This window comes from Falco naumanni, chromosome 5, assembly GCF_017639655.2.
Source record: "Falco naumanni isolate bFalNau1 chromosome 5, bFalNau1.pat, whole genome shotgun sequence".
In the NCBI taxonomy this organism is placed as follows: Eukaryota; Metazoa; Chordata; class Aves; order Falconiformes; family Falconidae; genus Falco; species Falco naumanni.
Window position 1 is genome coordinate 24,119,159 of NC_054058.1, and position 17,057 is coordinate 24,136,215.

The 17,057-nt window shown below is 45.1% G+C and overlaps 1 protein-coding gene across 1 annotated transcript in view; it reads right to left on the reverse strand.

Moving 5' to 3' along the window:
* Positions 1 to 3,551: 3,551 nt before the first annotated feature.
* The window catches only part of WNT5B (Wnt family member 5B), a 76,431-nt gene continuing 62,925 nt past the window's right edge, over positions 3,552 to 17,057 (reverse strand). Inside the window, exons 4-5 of the mRNA XM_040595525.1 lie at positions 13,051 to 13,343; positions 3,552 to 5,055 (exon numbers count right to left, since the gene is read on the reverse strand). Coding sequence (XP_040451459.1) covers positions 4,597 to 5,055; positions 13,051 to 13,343 — 752 coding nt within the window. The 3' untranslated portion in view covers positions 3,552 to 4,596. The remainder of the gene's footprint in view (positions 5,056 to 13,050; positions 13,344 to 17,057) is intronic.

Here is a 17,057-nt window from a genome sequence, read left to right on the forward strand (position 1 = left end):
ATGCTCATGACATGGCCCGGTCCCAAAGCCACCAGCTATCTATGCTGGAAAGGCTACCCACTTGATGGTCTCTGCATCCATCAGCCTTTGCACACAGGGTATTGGTGCCCACGCTGCCCTAGCAGGCAGGCAGGCAGGGTTTGGCCAGGATACATATCTGGACCAAGGAGATGGGATGCATCTCTGGGTCCCATGGGTTAGACATAGCCAGAGCCTGCATTTGAGGAGAAGGGGATCCAATATTATGTTCACATCTGCTCACTATCTGTTGTATGACAGTTCCTTCAGAGCCTGCCCTTCAGTGAACTCGATTTCATGGAGTATCCTCTAGAAACTACTTAACCTGAAATGTAGTTAAACAAAAGCTAAATGAATGACCATATAAGCAGGTGGTTCTGGAAAACCTTGTGACAGACACTTGAGAATTGCCCTTTAGTCACTGGAAGTTATTTCCCAAGGTCTCCTTGGGATGTTCTATGTCTGCGTCAGTTGATGAAAATACTGTCTATATTTCTGTAGCCACAGATGACTGCTCCCACAGCGTAATTTAAACCTACTAGGCTTCTCCCTGGATGGGGTCAAGTGAGCAGAGAGAGACCCTTGCATGTTTGATTTTATATGACTGAACAAGATCTGCTTCATTCATGCTTTGTCCGGGCTACAAAACTTGGGTCCATATAGAAAGTGTAAGTTACACTCACAGTGTGTATCTGGGTTCCACTTGGCTGTTTCCTGAATCACAAAAGGCAGCAGTCTCTGTTATATTGAGCTCTGGGTAGGCACAGCTTTTGGGGACAAAGAATGGGAGCCTGCAGACAATGCAAATGGCCTAGAGTCTGGTGGTATTAAAAGGTTCATTTAAATATTCTCACAACCCTGCCACTATCTTTTTACCATAACTGATATCAAATGGAAGTTTCTGTTTGTTCTAGGATCAGCTATTGCTTGGCTTACCTTGCAGCAGAAAATACTAAAGCCTCATTCATTCACGTTGTAACTTATGTATTACTAGCTGGTTGGAAAATGATGACAGATTTGCATCCTGTTCTGCTCCGTTTAGGAGCTGATGTTGACTGACTTGCAATAACCGTATATTTGCATAGTGCCTTTAACTCCAAAATATTTTAGTTTTACATGACTTACGGGTGGTCATTTCTATCAGCCTTGAAGTGCAGTGACTTCAGGGTTGGAATGTGGCAGCCAGTTACCAGCACATACTATATAATAGCGTATTGTGTGAATATCTTATCCATATGAAACTGCAAACAGAATTTGAGTAGGTAGGTATTTGATTCAGAAGCCAGGCTAACCTCCCAAGGCCTTAGTCTTGCTACGAGATATTCAATACCCATAAATAAACAAGCCCAGAGTTCACCTCTCTTTTGTAGAACAGTCTTTCCTCCAGCATTGTACCAGACTAGGGCTTCACTGCAACTGACCTTCCAAGCCTCCTGCAGAGCTCCCCAGCAACAGCCTCTGAGCATCTGACCCCCCAAGGTGTCACTGAGCCTTTTTGTCCCGGATTGAGCGTGTCCCTGCACAATGGGGATACAGCTGTCTGCCTGCCAGAGTTAATGAGCGTAGAAGGTAGGCCTTCAATTATGGTTCTTCTTAGCTGTATTTCTGAAAAAGCTTTGCAGAAAAAAGGAGGTATTCTGCTCCTCATTTTATACAGAAGGAGGCTGGAGGCTAAAATGCAAAGAAATTAAGTAACTTGTTGAAAATTACAAAGCAGGTAATCGGCAGAACTCAAAATCAAGCTTAGCTTCCCACCCCCACATCCCTCTACCACTTTGTGCATCTAACAAGGCACAACCTAAAATCCACTTTATAACTCTCATGGTAAAGAAGCAGTTCTGCTACAGCTTTCTGTTCGACTTTCTTTGGCTTTGCATCAAACCAATCTGGCTGTATTCTTATTTTATACTTACTACCACCCTAAGGAGGTTCTTTTATGTGTGGGCACCATAAAAATTAAGTTTTAAGCTAGAGTTTAGTGGGATCAAATTTTTGGATACAAAACTCCCAGAAAGTCGAGAAGACTGAAACCTAGGTCTTGTTAAAAAAAGAAAAAAGTGGAGGGGGGAGAAATCCAGCGGTCACTTCTCCCCTATCGCTATATAGTCCCTATTCAGTAGGAAATGCTGGCTCCAAGCAGGCTGCCAGAGGTCCGGAGTGCTGGTACAAAAGGCCAAAAATAATCTTTTTTCCATCCAGACAGTATTTTCAGTGGAAAAAAGGACATACCTAGGGACACCCAGATGAATAGTAGCCATAACAATGACAACATTTCTACCCTCAAAGTTGTTTACACCCACAAAATAAATTGTGGTGCCAAACTGCAAAGAGAGTTGCGAATCCCTTAGATGTGTGGTCTTTATCAGAAAGGCCAAATGAAATAATTTTGAATTATTAGGCACATTAACAATGCCTGAGGGTGTCATATACAAATAGCTGACACTTTTAAGTACTGACGCAATAAGGATGGACAAGAACATGAGGTGAGGGTGGTGGGAGGCAAAGTCTTTTTTAGATGTATCCAAGGTAGAGCAAGTTTTATTACTGGACTAGAAACATACAGTATCCCAGGAGTGAATAGCTTACACATTTGATCCAATCTTGGGCTCAGTCCAGCTCCCACTGAAGTTTAATGGGAGCTGGATCAGGCCATTGCACTCACATTTTTTCCATGCATGGAAAACTATTTCCGTTACTTTGAATTACAATACCACTGGCTTTGGATTTTATATAATAAAATAAATCTAGGCCACTGTTTATATTCCAAGAAACTGCATTCTGGGATGCCAGCAAATATATTGCCTGTTGGATTAAAAAAAATAAAATAAAAACTGGACACATCGGTTAAAAAAAACAACAGCTCCTAATTATTAAACATAATTTTTCTTCCTTGTGCTTTTCTGGAGTCCTCAAATATTTGAAGTATGAAAGGTACATATAAATTCTTCTCTGGTGGTTGAAATGGTGGAATCTGTAAAACTGCAATGCTTTATAAGAAACAGGTTTAATATAAAAATAACAATCTTCATGACTGGCTCTTTGCTCACTGGCATATTATGCACATTTTAAAATTTACAGGAGAAAAAAACCCAACACCCTTGGAATGTCAGTAACAAAGGGGACGTATATTAGCAAACCCTTATATTTTGGGAAATGGCTTCTCTTGATTGTTCTGACTGCAAATGAACTCTGCAGATGCTGAGAGGCACAGGAAATGTCTTGTGCTAGAAACAGCATTTGTTCCCTGCTTAATGAATTGGATTCTACTGAAATCCCAACATGGTAAGACTGATTAGCAGACTTTGGTAATGCCTTCTGCCCTAGTATGATTTTATTATACTCTTTTATTACCAAGGAAAAACCCATTGGTGAACATACACCCAAATTCTGGGAGCAAATGTATCGGTGATTAGCCTGTGCTGGGGAAGAGCATGGCCCCTGGACTCTGAAATACAGAGCGGCAAAATGAAAGACACCCCACCAAAAAAATAAAACAAAAACAGACATATACACAAGCAACAGAGGGAAAGAAATGTCATTGAGGGGTGTTTAATGTTAAAGAGAAACTATACATCTGGGATGGTGGTGAGGAGGATTTATAAGAGCTGAACAAGGTGACCACCTGCATTCACTTCAAAGAGAAAAACCCGCAGCAGTGTGAGGAGTGCTTATGAAGCTACGCGCATGTGTGCATGCGATGCTTCTTTTTGCTGACAAAGTATGAAGTATATTGTCTTTGCAAACATCCTGGGGCACCAGCAGCTTCTCCTCTATATTAACAAATTAAGTTTCAGCATGGGATTAAGAGGGGGAAAAAAATAATCTCCCTCGTGCATGTAGCCATGTAGCCATGTAGTCTGAGCTGGACAGATTTCCCCTTGGCCCAGGCAGTACAGAAGAGCTAGGTACTGGCTTCATGGGGACTCCCAGGCTATGCACTGGTCAGCCACAGATCATACCTTCCTTCCTCACAACAGCAGGTTGTTAACCTTCCTCCACCACACTGTGGTCTGTGCAGTGTCCAGGAACAGTTTACAGGACTGCAAATTTTAAACCATATTCTTGTAGAAGAGCCTTGGTGAACTTTCCCTCTAATGTGACAAAGCCCTTTAAAGGGACCAAGAATTGGTTCCAAATTCCCCAGTGGGGTGGCAGGGTTTGAAGCCCGTGTAACTAGGCCTCACCCATGTCTGGCTGTCATTTCAGATGTGCAATAATGATGCGAATTGCTGAGATTTACCGATGAGAGAGCAGAAAGAACTCACTCTTCTCCTCGCTGGCTTTGTTTCTGTAATGAAATAACACGTGCTTGTATGCAGGGGAGCAGTTTACTTTGTCAGCACCTCCTCTGCCTCTTCACCCTGACTGAAGCATCCAAGGGGAGATGCACCCAAAGACAAACTCCCCAGCAGAACTGAAGGAATAGCAAACCAGCTGGCCTGATGGGGGAAATTTCAAAACCAAAATGTCTCTTAAATAAGCTTCTTTAATTATTATCATCATCTGTTTATTTATACAAATATAAAATATATTTATATAGATTTATATAATATAGATTTGTTGCTTTGGTGGCTCCTTTCATTTACAGACATACTGGTCGACGATCTCTGTGCACTTTTTACACTTGACGTAACAACACCAATGGAACTTGCAGTGGCAACGCTCCACCTGGACGCTCTTGAACTGGTCATAACCCCGTCCGCAGCACATCAGCTCACACCCATCCATGCCCTCCGAGGTCTTGTTACACAGTCGGCCCTGGGTGCCCAGAGAGCCAGTGGTCTCATTGCGCAGGCAATAGTCCGGGCTGGGGTCGACATAGACCAGGTCCTCTTGCGTCGGCATGTTGAAGCGGTTGTTCACCAGCTCCAGCTTGCCCTTGCGGCTGATCCTCATGGCAGCGGCGCTGTCGTACTTCTCCTTCAGCAGGTCGCCCACCTTGCGGAAGTCAGCCAGCTGCAGCCAGCAGGTCTTGAGGCTGCAGGAGCCTGACACGCCGTGGCACTTGCAGGCCACGTCTGCCAGCTTGTACACCGCCTGTGGAGAAAGAAATGCCATCAGGCAAAGCTGCATTTATTCCTGCTGCACTGGCAGCTGACTTAATTACAATGAATTCATCACGTTTTCATAACCACTTTGATTACCCCCCCAACTTCTGTTGTTTCACCCTTCAGAAAGACAAAAGTCTCCTCTTCCTCCTGTTGCGACTGCTGCGTTCCTGTTCCCTAAATATTTCTATTTCTGGTCATGCTGCCTCCAAACATGGCTCCCCCACCCCACCTTCTTTTCCTCTGGCAGATTTCTGACTTGACAGCAGGGTCATGAGCAGGAAAGATGAGAGAGTCCTCTCCGCGTGGACTCTGGAAATTCCCCCAGTCTCACAGACCACGGCAGTCTTACATGTTTTTCTCTTCAGAGCTGAGAAAAGGGAACACCTGGGAACCATCCCATGTCCTGTCACCCACACCAGGGACCGACGCCATCGCTGCAGGGATACACCTGCATCCTTCGGAAATAAACCCCCGGACCCACACCCTTTCCCTCCATCTCTGCCGAGAGGAGCTCGTTCGGGAGCAGTGTCCAGAGGAGGCATCACTTTCCAGAGGAGGAGCCAGCAGGGGTGGTGGTGGTGGGAGAGACGGACAGCCCTGGCCTGGAGCAGAGCAGCTCACCTCAGCTCGAGGTGCGACCCGGGCGCCCAGCCGCGGGCCCTAGCTGCAAGCCGGCGCCATCTTGTGTCCACACACGTCCCTGCACCAACGGGGCTGCCGCCGCGCGGAGAGGCCTAACGTTTTAAACCGCAAATGCAAGCTTTCGGCGCTGTCCTTTCCAACATATTTTCAGCTACGTTTTCAGGAGTCTGTATGACGCATCATACCCCTGAAAATCCGGCATCAAAATCGGCAAACAGTCTTGAAAATTCAGGCCAGTGAGCATTAAACCCTCAGCAGAGCAAGTACATGATGTGAAGGAGAACAGCGGTTCCTCTCCTCCTCCCCACACTAGCTGGGAGGAGAGAGAAATATTGAAAAACACTCTGGAAGAACAAAGTTCAAAACCTAGGAAAATAAACTGAAATGCAGGTTGGGTTTGTTCTTTCCATTATTTTCAGAGACAGGCACAGAACTGCAAGGCTACGTGAGCTCCCGTCAGCACTCACGAGCGCTGACAGTTTGCAAAGCAAGGAGCCGGCATCCCCACGCAACCGGAGCAGCTTCCCCCCTGCCCCTGCTCATCATCCTCTCACAGTCAGTCTCACATCTGCTCTGCCACGACCATCCTGCGTCCTGCACGTCCGCAGGACGCTGCCTCTGCCAGATCCCTCATGCCAAGCAGAGGTGTTTGGCATCTGCTGCAAAATTACCACCAGCCATATCTGGTGGGGCAGATCAAGGAACATGGGAAAAAGCTCTGAAGGTGACAGCAGTATGTCTTCTAGCCAGGTTTTTCTGCTGCAGAACACTGAGGTTTCTTTTCTGCCTCACTCACTGACACAGAAGAAAGCTTCCCAGCTCTCTGCATTCGCATGCCAAGGAGTAGGTGATTAAGGCAACTGAGCATACTGCAAGCAAAACCTTCTGCTTACAACTACGTTCTGGACCAGCAGCAAGAGGTCAGAGTTCTTCTACAGCAACTGATTGCTCCTGGTCTAACTAACATCTAGTGCTTTTGACAGCTAGTGAAGATTCAATTTGGCTTAATGGCTAAATCACATGGAGACCAATCCAGCTCCTGAGAAAGTCAATGGAGTGAGTCCTTAAAACAGAGAAGCTTTAGTTCTGCTCCTCAGAGCTCAATTTACTGAGGCAATCCCTCACGGCGCAATGTAACAGCTACAGGCTGGGACTTAAGCACTTGCCTTGGATCAAACTACAACTGCAGAGGACCAACCACACCGTTACTTAAGGATTCCTGCTGTACTATAACCAGACAGAGCTACAGCTGAATTTCCCGAGCCCCAGACACTCACTATATCCTCACTGCATTGCCAGCCTGCTTGTTATAAGCCTGTGTTAGCACTTTTTGGTTATGGTTCTGTCAAATCCCAGGCCACTCATGCCTCCCTTGCCCTTGCATGTGTTTTTATGAAGTATTACGATTCTTCCTAATCCTGGGCTTTGTTCCTTTAGGAAAACACTGCAACTTGATCCCTCTCAGTTAATGTCATGGGACTGAGTTCACTCTGACTTGGCTTTAAGCAACTGATGCTCAAAACATCTGGCCCATGTGGGTAGTAGCTGTGCTGGGGAATGCAAATGCTACCAGTTATCACAGGTAAGCATGGCGCCACTCAGCCCCCTGCAGCTCCCGCTATCAGCGTCCTGTGGAGGGAACCATAGCTTCAGCTGCTAAATGACTCTCCATCTTTGCTGCCCAGATGAGGAGAAAGCAGAGGAAATTGGAGAATTCCTCTCTGACCAGGCTCAGGTCAAGGTAAAGAATAACAGACCCCACATGCAGTTCTGAGGGCAGGGTCTGATCGATGGCCATGCCACTTAAGCAGGTTGAAAATGCCTCTAATGGAAAGGCTTAAAGCCCCTTCCCATAAGCCCAAGTTCTCTTCCAATTCTTTTCTTGCAGGGATGGGAATGAGAAGAGAATTAATGGGGAATTCCTATGTGGTCAATTAGCCAGACCCCCTTCCAGGCTCTTCTGACACTGGCTTGAGTGACTGATGACTGAGACCTGCCACATGCTGACTGGGTAAACAGCACGGAAGGACTGACTGCCACAGTTCGCCAGACAGGGCAACTGATAAGGAATGGGGGGAAATAAGAGAGGGTAATGGAGACCAATTGGAAGAAGACAGATGGAAGGAAAGGACGTATTGAGATAACAGCCAAAGACAAACAAGGCCAAAAAAGCCAGGAGCCACCACAGACTCCGACATGGAGTGAAGGGGTGATGAGGTCAGGACTGCTTGAAAGATGAAAGACCTCTGGTCCGCTCCCATCCCTCTCAGCTCCTTCTGAGAGCCATGAAGAGCAGGGACAATCTTCTCTCTTGCCACCAGAGCTCCTCGAGGTTCAAGGAGAACTTTCTCACCCACAGGAAACTCAGTGAGGGGACGTGCCAAAATTCTGCCTAGAAATCAGAAGACATCAACTGAAATGCTGCCTGGGAAAGTGGGGCAAGACTGTATGTGGGATAGCACCTGGTGGACACTTAGCAGTGCTCACTGCCATGTCTCCAGTACTCCTTTCTTTCAGCACCAGCTTTTGGGAGTATGGAGTTACACATGCACCTTCCTACTTTCAAAACCAGAATCTCAGAAGTTTAGGAATGCAGGACGAGATGAGACCTCCTTGGTTATTAAGTATGATCTCTTGCTGTTGTGGGCACCACTTCAAATGATATTTTCCTTAAATGTATAGAGTGCCCTTTTAAAAGCAATTAGGTTCTCAGCCACCATTATTCTGACCACTATTCCAATGATAAAATATCTTTTTCTAATTTCCAGCCTAAATGTATTCACTTTATGCCCATTTGCAATTGTGCCAAATTGGCCTTTTGCTTAGAAAGTACTTTTCCTTCCCTATTATTTCTCCCACTAACACAGACATCAGTCATATCCTCTCTCAACTTTCACTCTGCTAGGCTAAACATGGCAAGCTATTCCAGGCCACTTTCTTAAGAAAAGATTCCTATCCCTTGGGTCAGCCATAACAAGCCTTTTCTAGTCTGAGGTCATTTTGCTTGGGAATATGAGACATACAATATTTTGGGGCCTCACGAGAGCTCAATACAATGACATTAGTATTCCGCATGTTTTATAAAAAGGCTTTCCCTAGTAAATTATAGGGTATTTACCACCTTCCAAGCCATGTTATATCTGCAGCTGACTGCTGCAACCAATTCTTTCCTACTCATTTCCTAATGACTAAAAATAGCACTTTTTTATAAGACCTCAAGTGATGGTCTTAATGTTGTTTTATTAGATGTGATTAGCTGCTGTACAAAATTCAGGTTCTCCCCTGTATTCGTATTACCTGCCACCTTTGCATCATCAGTAAATTTCATCAGCCCATTCCTAAATCTTGTGTTGAGGCTGAGAAACAAAAATAATATGTGTTAGTCTTGAAGCAAGTCCTTGAAAGAACTCTGCTAATTAAGCTCTGTTAAGACCAAGAGATGCCCTTTCACACAACTTACTGACATCTTTCTTTGAATCAGTTTCTTGTCCATCTCATAGCTGCTGCATTTCTCCTTACCTTTCCCAATTTAACTAAGCGTTTCTCATGCGGGAAATACATTAAATGTCTCACAGAAGTTCAGATAAATGAGACTTGTCAGATCTAGCTTGCTTTTTAGGAAATCAGAAATGTTCTAAATGATTGTGTGATCAATCTTTGAGAAATTCTTCTCCAATTATTTCCCATTTTGCCCCTTCCTCTGAGATATCCTTTCCCCCACGTCCTCCTGTAACACTGCCTGTGCTGCCAGGTGCCATCTTTTTCAGAGTGCCAGGAAAGAAAGTGGGCACTCCCCATGACTTGAGAGCTTTATGACACTACCTGAGCTTTGCACCCACCTTGGTGGTGATAATTTACATTTCCAGCCCTTCTCCTTTGCTCCCATGCTAATATACTTCTAAGAGCCAAGAGGAAAGGCTGCCCTGTACTGCCCAAATACCATCCTGACCAGACAACCCTGGAACCTGTAGCAATGCCATCTCAGAGCCATCCTGGGTCTTATCCCTAGATCATTTCACATCCACCTCCTTTCTTGATCCCAGCACCTCCATTGCTCACTACCCCCAAATCCTCATCCACCCAATCCACCCCAAAGCTCCAGCCTCATTTACCCCAGAGACCTCTGTCCTGTCAACCCTTTGCTGCTACTGGACTGCCATCTGAATCATGTGACCTGATCCCAAACTCCCCTCCATTAGCAGCCCCCGGCACCATCCCACCCATCTTGGGTCTGCTGACCCCAAACTGCAGTACCTGCTGCTCAGCTCTTCTTCCTCTACCTGTCTGAACAAGACAGCTGCCTCCTCCAGCTGCCTCCTCATGCCTTCCTCGCTCCCACATCATGCCAACACCATTGGCCACTGCCTATTGTGATAGACTGTGCCTGCCCCTAGGGCACTCTGCCTGACTTCCCCCAAAAAGCAGGGTCCCAGGGGGATTAAAAAATTTACACTACAAGCACTTATTCCCCTAGGCAGAAGCGCTGAGGACAGAAAAAGACATTTCCATTGTGCAGCAGGCATGCAGTACCCCTCCCTGGGAGCAATGCCCCCCATTCCAGTTTGAAGTCCCAGGTAAAGCACTCACTCACTTTGGGGACCAAAATGACTCTGTCTTTAGACTCAGCCCCATCCTCACTGACTAGGAGTCTCCTTTCTTCCAGCCTCCTCCTATTTGCAAAATTTAAAAAACTTTGCTGTTTATTTTACTACCCTTTGCAAGGTCTGACTCAGCATGATTTTTTACTGCTCTCACTTCATCTTTACACTTCTTGACCTCTAAGACAGACCTTTCCATTATTTATTTGCTATCAGTTCTTTTTTTCCATTCTTAGTAGTAGGCTCTCAGTCTATTCTTAACAGCTTCTCTGTGGTAGTTATTCATTCAGTGAGGTCTGGATAGTCTTCCTACAAGCTTTTTCCTCTTGCTTGGCATGCAGAATTGTAATGGCTTTAGCATCTTTGACTTGAAAAAGTTCCAGACCTCCTCCACATTGAGCTCCTCGGCTGAGTTTACTAACTGGCTCTCTTAGTTTATCAGTTTGTTCTTTGAAATCCACAAGCTTAATTACACACTGGTTTATACTTCCATTTAATATAATCTAAAATTACTTGTATTCATTGAATCTAAGGTTATTTTCTACAGCCATCTGTTCTACAGAGTCTACAAAAACCAAGCTTGAAATAACATTTTCTTTTGCTGGCCCCTTTGGAAAGCTTTTGTCCAGGTCCTGTGTTAACTGAAATCGCCTTGAGAGCTTGCCTATGCAGTCCAGAGAAGCACGGGCACTGTAGCATTTCAAGTACAATTTAAACAACTTTCTGCACTGTAGTAGGCTGGACATAACTGGTTTTAACTCTGTTCTTAAAGCAAGACAAAGCTTTCTTCCATCTAAAACCATACCATCATCCAGAATCACAGCTCAGTCAGATTCTTGCCCATATAACAAGAATAACAGGACAGGGTACTGTTTTACCCATGCTGTGGAGCAAGTATCTTCTGACTTGGTTTTCTAACACAGGTGTTACTACAGTTCAACTGGCACCTCAAACTATTGGCCATATTCTGTCTCTGGATCCCTCAAGGAAATGGGACTGGCTGTAAAAAAGTCTCATAACATATTCACTCCCTATTTTAGGCAGGGTATTTTTTTGTAGCAGTCCAAGTTCATGACTCTAGACATAGATGTTCAAAACAAGCAAAGCAGAGAAGAATGTTACTTTCAGGCAGCTACTCCATGGAGGAATGCCCCCCCATTTCTAAGCAAATGCAGACCCTCTGCCCTTCCAAGTCAAAGAAAACGCAACCCCAAATCAAAACCCCAGTGAGTTCTACAGCTTTCAATTCACAGTTTTCGACGTACTGCTAATTTACCCCAATTTGATTTTTGCAAAAGAACCATAAAGTATTTGCAGTGCTTCAACCTGACGCATTGATTTCACAATCAAACAAACAGAGCAAATCTTCTTTGCTGGCAAAATAAAGCTGAAATCACACACAGAAAAGACAGGCACACATGGGAAAAGGAAAGGTAATTCAGTAACTATTAGAAGTAAGAAATGGCATAAAATTGGTAAGGGAACTAAGGATATTAGTTAAGAGTGTACAAAAGAGCAAGGCTAAGTACACTTAGAATTGTTTAATGTGCATTAGAAATAAAATTAACCTTGGAAAAGCTCACTACTAGGGAAGAACGGTAAACATTTTAAACACCCCATGTAAAAGGCACAAATGTTCAAGTAAATATTCCTGTTCTACCATTTGGAAAGAGGCAGGATTACAGTTGTACTGCATATGACTGATGCTACACCTTCCAGGCTATTAATCACAGAGGAATTGTGTAAAAAGCATATGTGCATACACTGAACACATACAAAGGGGGCAACTTCACCTATGTTTACAGCATCAGAATATACAAATACCAGAACCCAGCACATCATTTCGGTATCTAGTTTCCAAAAGGATATGGAAAAAACGGAAAGGATACACTAAAGTGCCATGAAAATGATTTGATGGCTGCTGAGTTTGTCAAGAAAGAGTGGTGAATGAATAAATTACAGCAGATAAATACTTCTAGTCAGAGGAAATTCCAATTACTAAAAGGCTTTTGGATCTAGCTGTAAAAGTCAGAAAAAGAACTGACTGGAAGCTGATGCCAGATAAATTCATGTGATGATGGGGTACTGTGTTGAAACATGGTGATTAATGATGGTAGTGTACTACAAAGGGAAGCAGTGGATTCTCCATCCCTAGGGATCTCCAGATCAAAACCGTATATCTTCTCAGAAAATGTCTGTCACCTAGATGCAAATTATTTATTTTGCCCAATACCCAGGTAACTGAGCAAGGTCTAAGTTTCAGAGATAGCCAGGCAGCCTGATTGGATGTTTGCTTCTGGCCTTACATTCTCCTAAATCTGAATGGTGGCAGTAGAAGAAAACTCCACATGCCAAGAGATTCTTCTTTTCAGCACCAGCCTGCCACTTCCCAGCTCTGGGAAGACAGTTTCTGAGACGTAAACCTTGCAGGTGCGTCATGATAGCACCTAGTTTATTTGGAAGGTGTTTACATGCCTGCACACATATGTCATACAGTATCTCAACAGACCCAAAAATTCACTGGCTTTAGCTAGCAACAGAAGCCTGCCATTAAAAATGGAATATCATATTGTCAATATTGTCGGTAATATTCACTACAATGCAGAAAATGTCACCATACACTGTTACTGGGGCATCATTGGACTATCCCTCACCAAACCTCCAAGTAATTTGGTATCTAGGTATCTCAAGCCTTCTGAATCTGCCTCTGAGAAAGAAGAAAGGGTCAGCATTCAACTTACCCTACGACCAGCCTCATTGTTTTGCAAGTTCATCAGCATGCGAGCCTGCTCCTCTGAACCTCTCACGTAGTTCTTCTCCCTTTCCTTAGCATCCACAAACTCCTTGGCAAAACGATATCCATACTCCACATTATCCCCGCAGCCACCCCACAGCCAGTCCCGGGGCAAGTCCTTGGGCCGGGCTGTCCGACTGCAGCCACAGCTGGAGAGCTCTCCTTCACGGCAAGCCCGGCTGATCGCATTCACCACCCCAGCGGCACTGACTGCATAGGTGAAAGCAGTCTCTCTGCTACCTGTGACAGAGACATGAGAAGCAAAGTTAACAAGAGACAGATCTCATTTAACAAATGCAATGCACAGCAAGGAGCAAGCAAACAGGTTCTGGAAAGTAGGACATGGCGTGCTCGGAAACAATGCACAGAATTAACTGGAACATAGGAATGGGGTGGTCAGGCACAGGGGCACCACCCCGTTCTAGCAGAGAGGGAACTGTCTACCCTAACACATGGTTTGCACCCTGGTTTTTTTTCATTTCACAGTAACAGCCCCAGTCAATTGTCTGTCCAGAGCTGGCAGTCTGTAAACAGGATCAAACCCAAATATGACTGACACACACCAGGGAAGGGTCTGAGATTCCTGCTGTTGCCTGCAGGAACGTTCTTGGGAAGAGCACGTTCTTCATCAATTTGTATGTGCTGCTCCTCAAGGATTATTATTTTTATTACACCTATGTTTGTCCATTTAAGAGCCCTGGAAACTCTGGGCCTTGCCCAAAGGAAATAGCAACACCACAGACAGGGACTGCTCAGTCTCTTTCCCCTTCAGCATCCTCTCATTTTAACCTGGAGGAAACTCAAGCAGCAAAAGGGTTATTCCCTTGCTGAAAATACAGCTGTTGCCTTAGCCACTGAATTTGCCAATAATCATTGAGACCCTGGGTCTGTGTAAAAGGAGCGTTCTGATTAAGTCAGATACCACTCTGGAATGGTTTTCATTTAATTGGGACAAGTGCTCTTTATGGGCTCTTCAGTTCATCAACCTTATTTACATAAGACTATAGTTTTTACATTTGATATATGTATCATATATAATATATATCATAGATAAGACTATATATTTACGTAAGACTAAGTAAAACATCAGCTATATTTACATAAGGTCAGCTGAGAATTCTTCTGAGAAAAACTGAAGGAAACCCATTTTTACAATAAAGCATCAAGGCAGAGACTCTCCCAGTGCCTACAGAACCACAGTGCTGGAACGAGTAGAACTTTCCCATGTAGACAATAATAAATGAAAAGACTTTCCATTAGCAGGTTTACTAGAGGCTGCCCTGCTTTGAGTGTATGCTCTGTACAGCTCAAGAGTCTGAGCCAAGCAGCTGGATTGGGTCTCCAGCTATGTATGCCTGGCAGTGATTCAGCCCCAATTTGACCGGGGCACAACACAGCCAGAACACTGCATGAGACCCACAGAGAGTGCTGTGGGTCTGAAGAGGGGGAGTAGAGGGGGATGAGGAAAAGGAGGCAATCCACACCTGCACTTTTACCACGGGGTGTAATAAATAACTGACCTGACACCTTCAGAGTAATTTTGTGTGTCACCAAACTTTCAGGTGATAAAGAGAACAACTGCTAAAGCTTCACTGGAATAAACAATCTGATTGTGAAGAGCTATTTACACCAAAACCCAGCAAGATGCTCTCAAACAAATTTGAATGACATCAGAGGGCAGATCCTCCAAGAACAGTTTGTCACCAGCCCACGAGGCTCTCAGTGCCAGCTCCCTCAGCAGGACTGAGCTGATGCTTTTGGTATGCTCTTGTTCCAATTTGCATGTGCTGACAATCTGTAATTAATAGCAGCTTATCACCAGCTTAGTGGTAATGACCCAAGATAAAGGCAAGGCTGTCAATGGCATCCACCTTGCAGAACAACTTGCGATTTACAGCCGCTGCTGCCGCCCCTGTGTCCCCCCCTGCCCGTTCCCCAATGAGAATTGTACACTAAGGGCTTCTGCTCTGGAATACAGCACAAGGCTGATAAAATGCTACAGGACACATAATATAGAAGGGAGGGCCTTACTAGCAGGTCATCAGGAGAAGACTATGTCCCTCAAACATCCCTGGTTCAAGAGGTAAAGAGAAGTGACTCCTAGCTAAGGTAATTCGGCTGAGACTGGCCCATAAGGGAGTTATGGCCATTTTTCAATAATCAAAATCAAGCTTTTACTCATCTAGTTTGTTTTGCATGATATGGCTATTTGAAGGTAATGGTCCAATGAGCAGTTTTGCCCCTACCAGTCTGTGCCTGTACGGTGACAGCCCTGCAGACACACCGATCGTCCTGTTAAGTAGGATCATCCTGTTAAGTAAAACACTCCCTGCATCTACAGGGATTAAAATAAATACAAGGGAAGGACCTCCGGGTGTTACAGCTTATGCGACAGAGCCTGCATGACTCCAGGTGCTTAGCATCCTTACAGTTTGATTGAGATCTCTGAAAGCACAGGCTGGATTTACACTTTTACTGTCCACGTTTTAAACGTCTTCACGTTTCAGAGGTAGCTGCACAACTCAACACGCAGCCGCCTAGATCTGCGTGAGTTGTTCAGGCTGCTGAGCAGGCTGCAACAAGTCACAGTGGGGCTCACCCCCCTCCCCTTGCTGCCCACAAAGCAGAACAAACCATGGTGCTCAGCAGACATAGGTTTGGAAGACCGTGGCTTGGTTTGGGAGGTGGGACTGGCCGCGTGCATGAAACCCTGTGCTAATAATACAAAGCAAATTTGTAGCTGGCAATTGCGGGCTTATAAACCCTAGTTTTCTTTGCCCTCCTGCCACACCTTCCAGCCTTGGAAAACTGTTTGGGTTTTTGCTGACCAACTCAAAAGTTCACTCCAGTTCCACGCTGCCATCTCAAAAGGCAGGGCTGTTATTCCCCAAATTTAGGCGAACGTGAACAGAGGTTACAGAGATGGTCAGGCAGTAGCCCCCCCTCTGCCCCCTCCCGCGCAGCTGGAGCCAGCCGGGCTGCCGTGCCCTGCGCGGCCCGGGCCGTGCGGGGGCTGCGGGCGCGGGAGGCGCTGCCCGCCGGCGCGGAGCTCCGCGGAGCTCTGCTGCCCTCCTGTGCCCGCCAGCCACCGCCACCGCCACCAGGAGCTTTTTGGGGGGCTCTGCCGAGGGTGCCAGCGTGAGCAGTACCCAGGCGAGGTGTCGGTCCCCACGGGTTGCTTTTCTGGAGCGGCTCAAAAAGGAAATAGGAGAACGGATCCCAGCGGGGAGATCGACGCAAAGATGAGAAAAATGTGTTGCTCTAACTTTTTTTCATGAAAAAGTTTTCAGCTGATTCATTTTTCTCAAAAGCACATCCCTAGAGTTTGCCAGTCTCGAAGGAAAAATATTTCTCTTTGTTCTCTTCTTTTATGACTCTTTTTACATTTGAAAAGGCAGAAGAGATAAGATCTTTGGTTCCATAAATGAGTGGACTAACCTGGAAACCCCAGCCTTGCATTTAGGATTGCACTGAACAAGATACATTCTGTCCTCCCATGAGGAAATTTTAACATGACCTTTTCGGGAGCTTTGTCTTCTTCATAAATGTAGCAGCAAGGAATGTGTCTGTATATAATAATACATATATATAGAGAGATGCACATGTGTGCAGCCTAAAATCTGTATCAACAGAACAAGAAGCAACTTCAGAAGGATAATTTTTGTGTATCACCAGATATCATTATTGAATAAACCACATTTAAAATGCGAGAGCAACTCTCACACCATGACAGTAGGGAAAAAACAATGCTAAAAAAGCAGTCTACTTCAGTGCTACGGATGCCTCCACAAAAGCTTTGTATCGTTGGACGGCCTAACTCTATGAAACGCACAAAATGAAGGTGTCATGATTAAACACAGACCAACTAGGTCTCCCATTTCTGAGCTGAGCCAAGTTCTGGTATGGGGAAAGGAAACAAATCTTCCAGGTTTCTGAGTGAATGCTCTTGCGAGG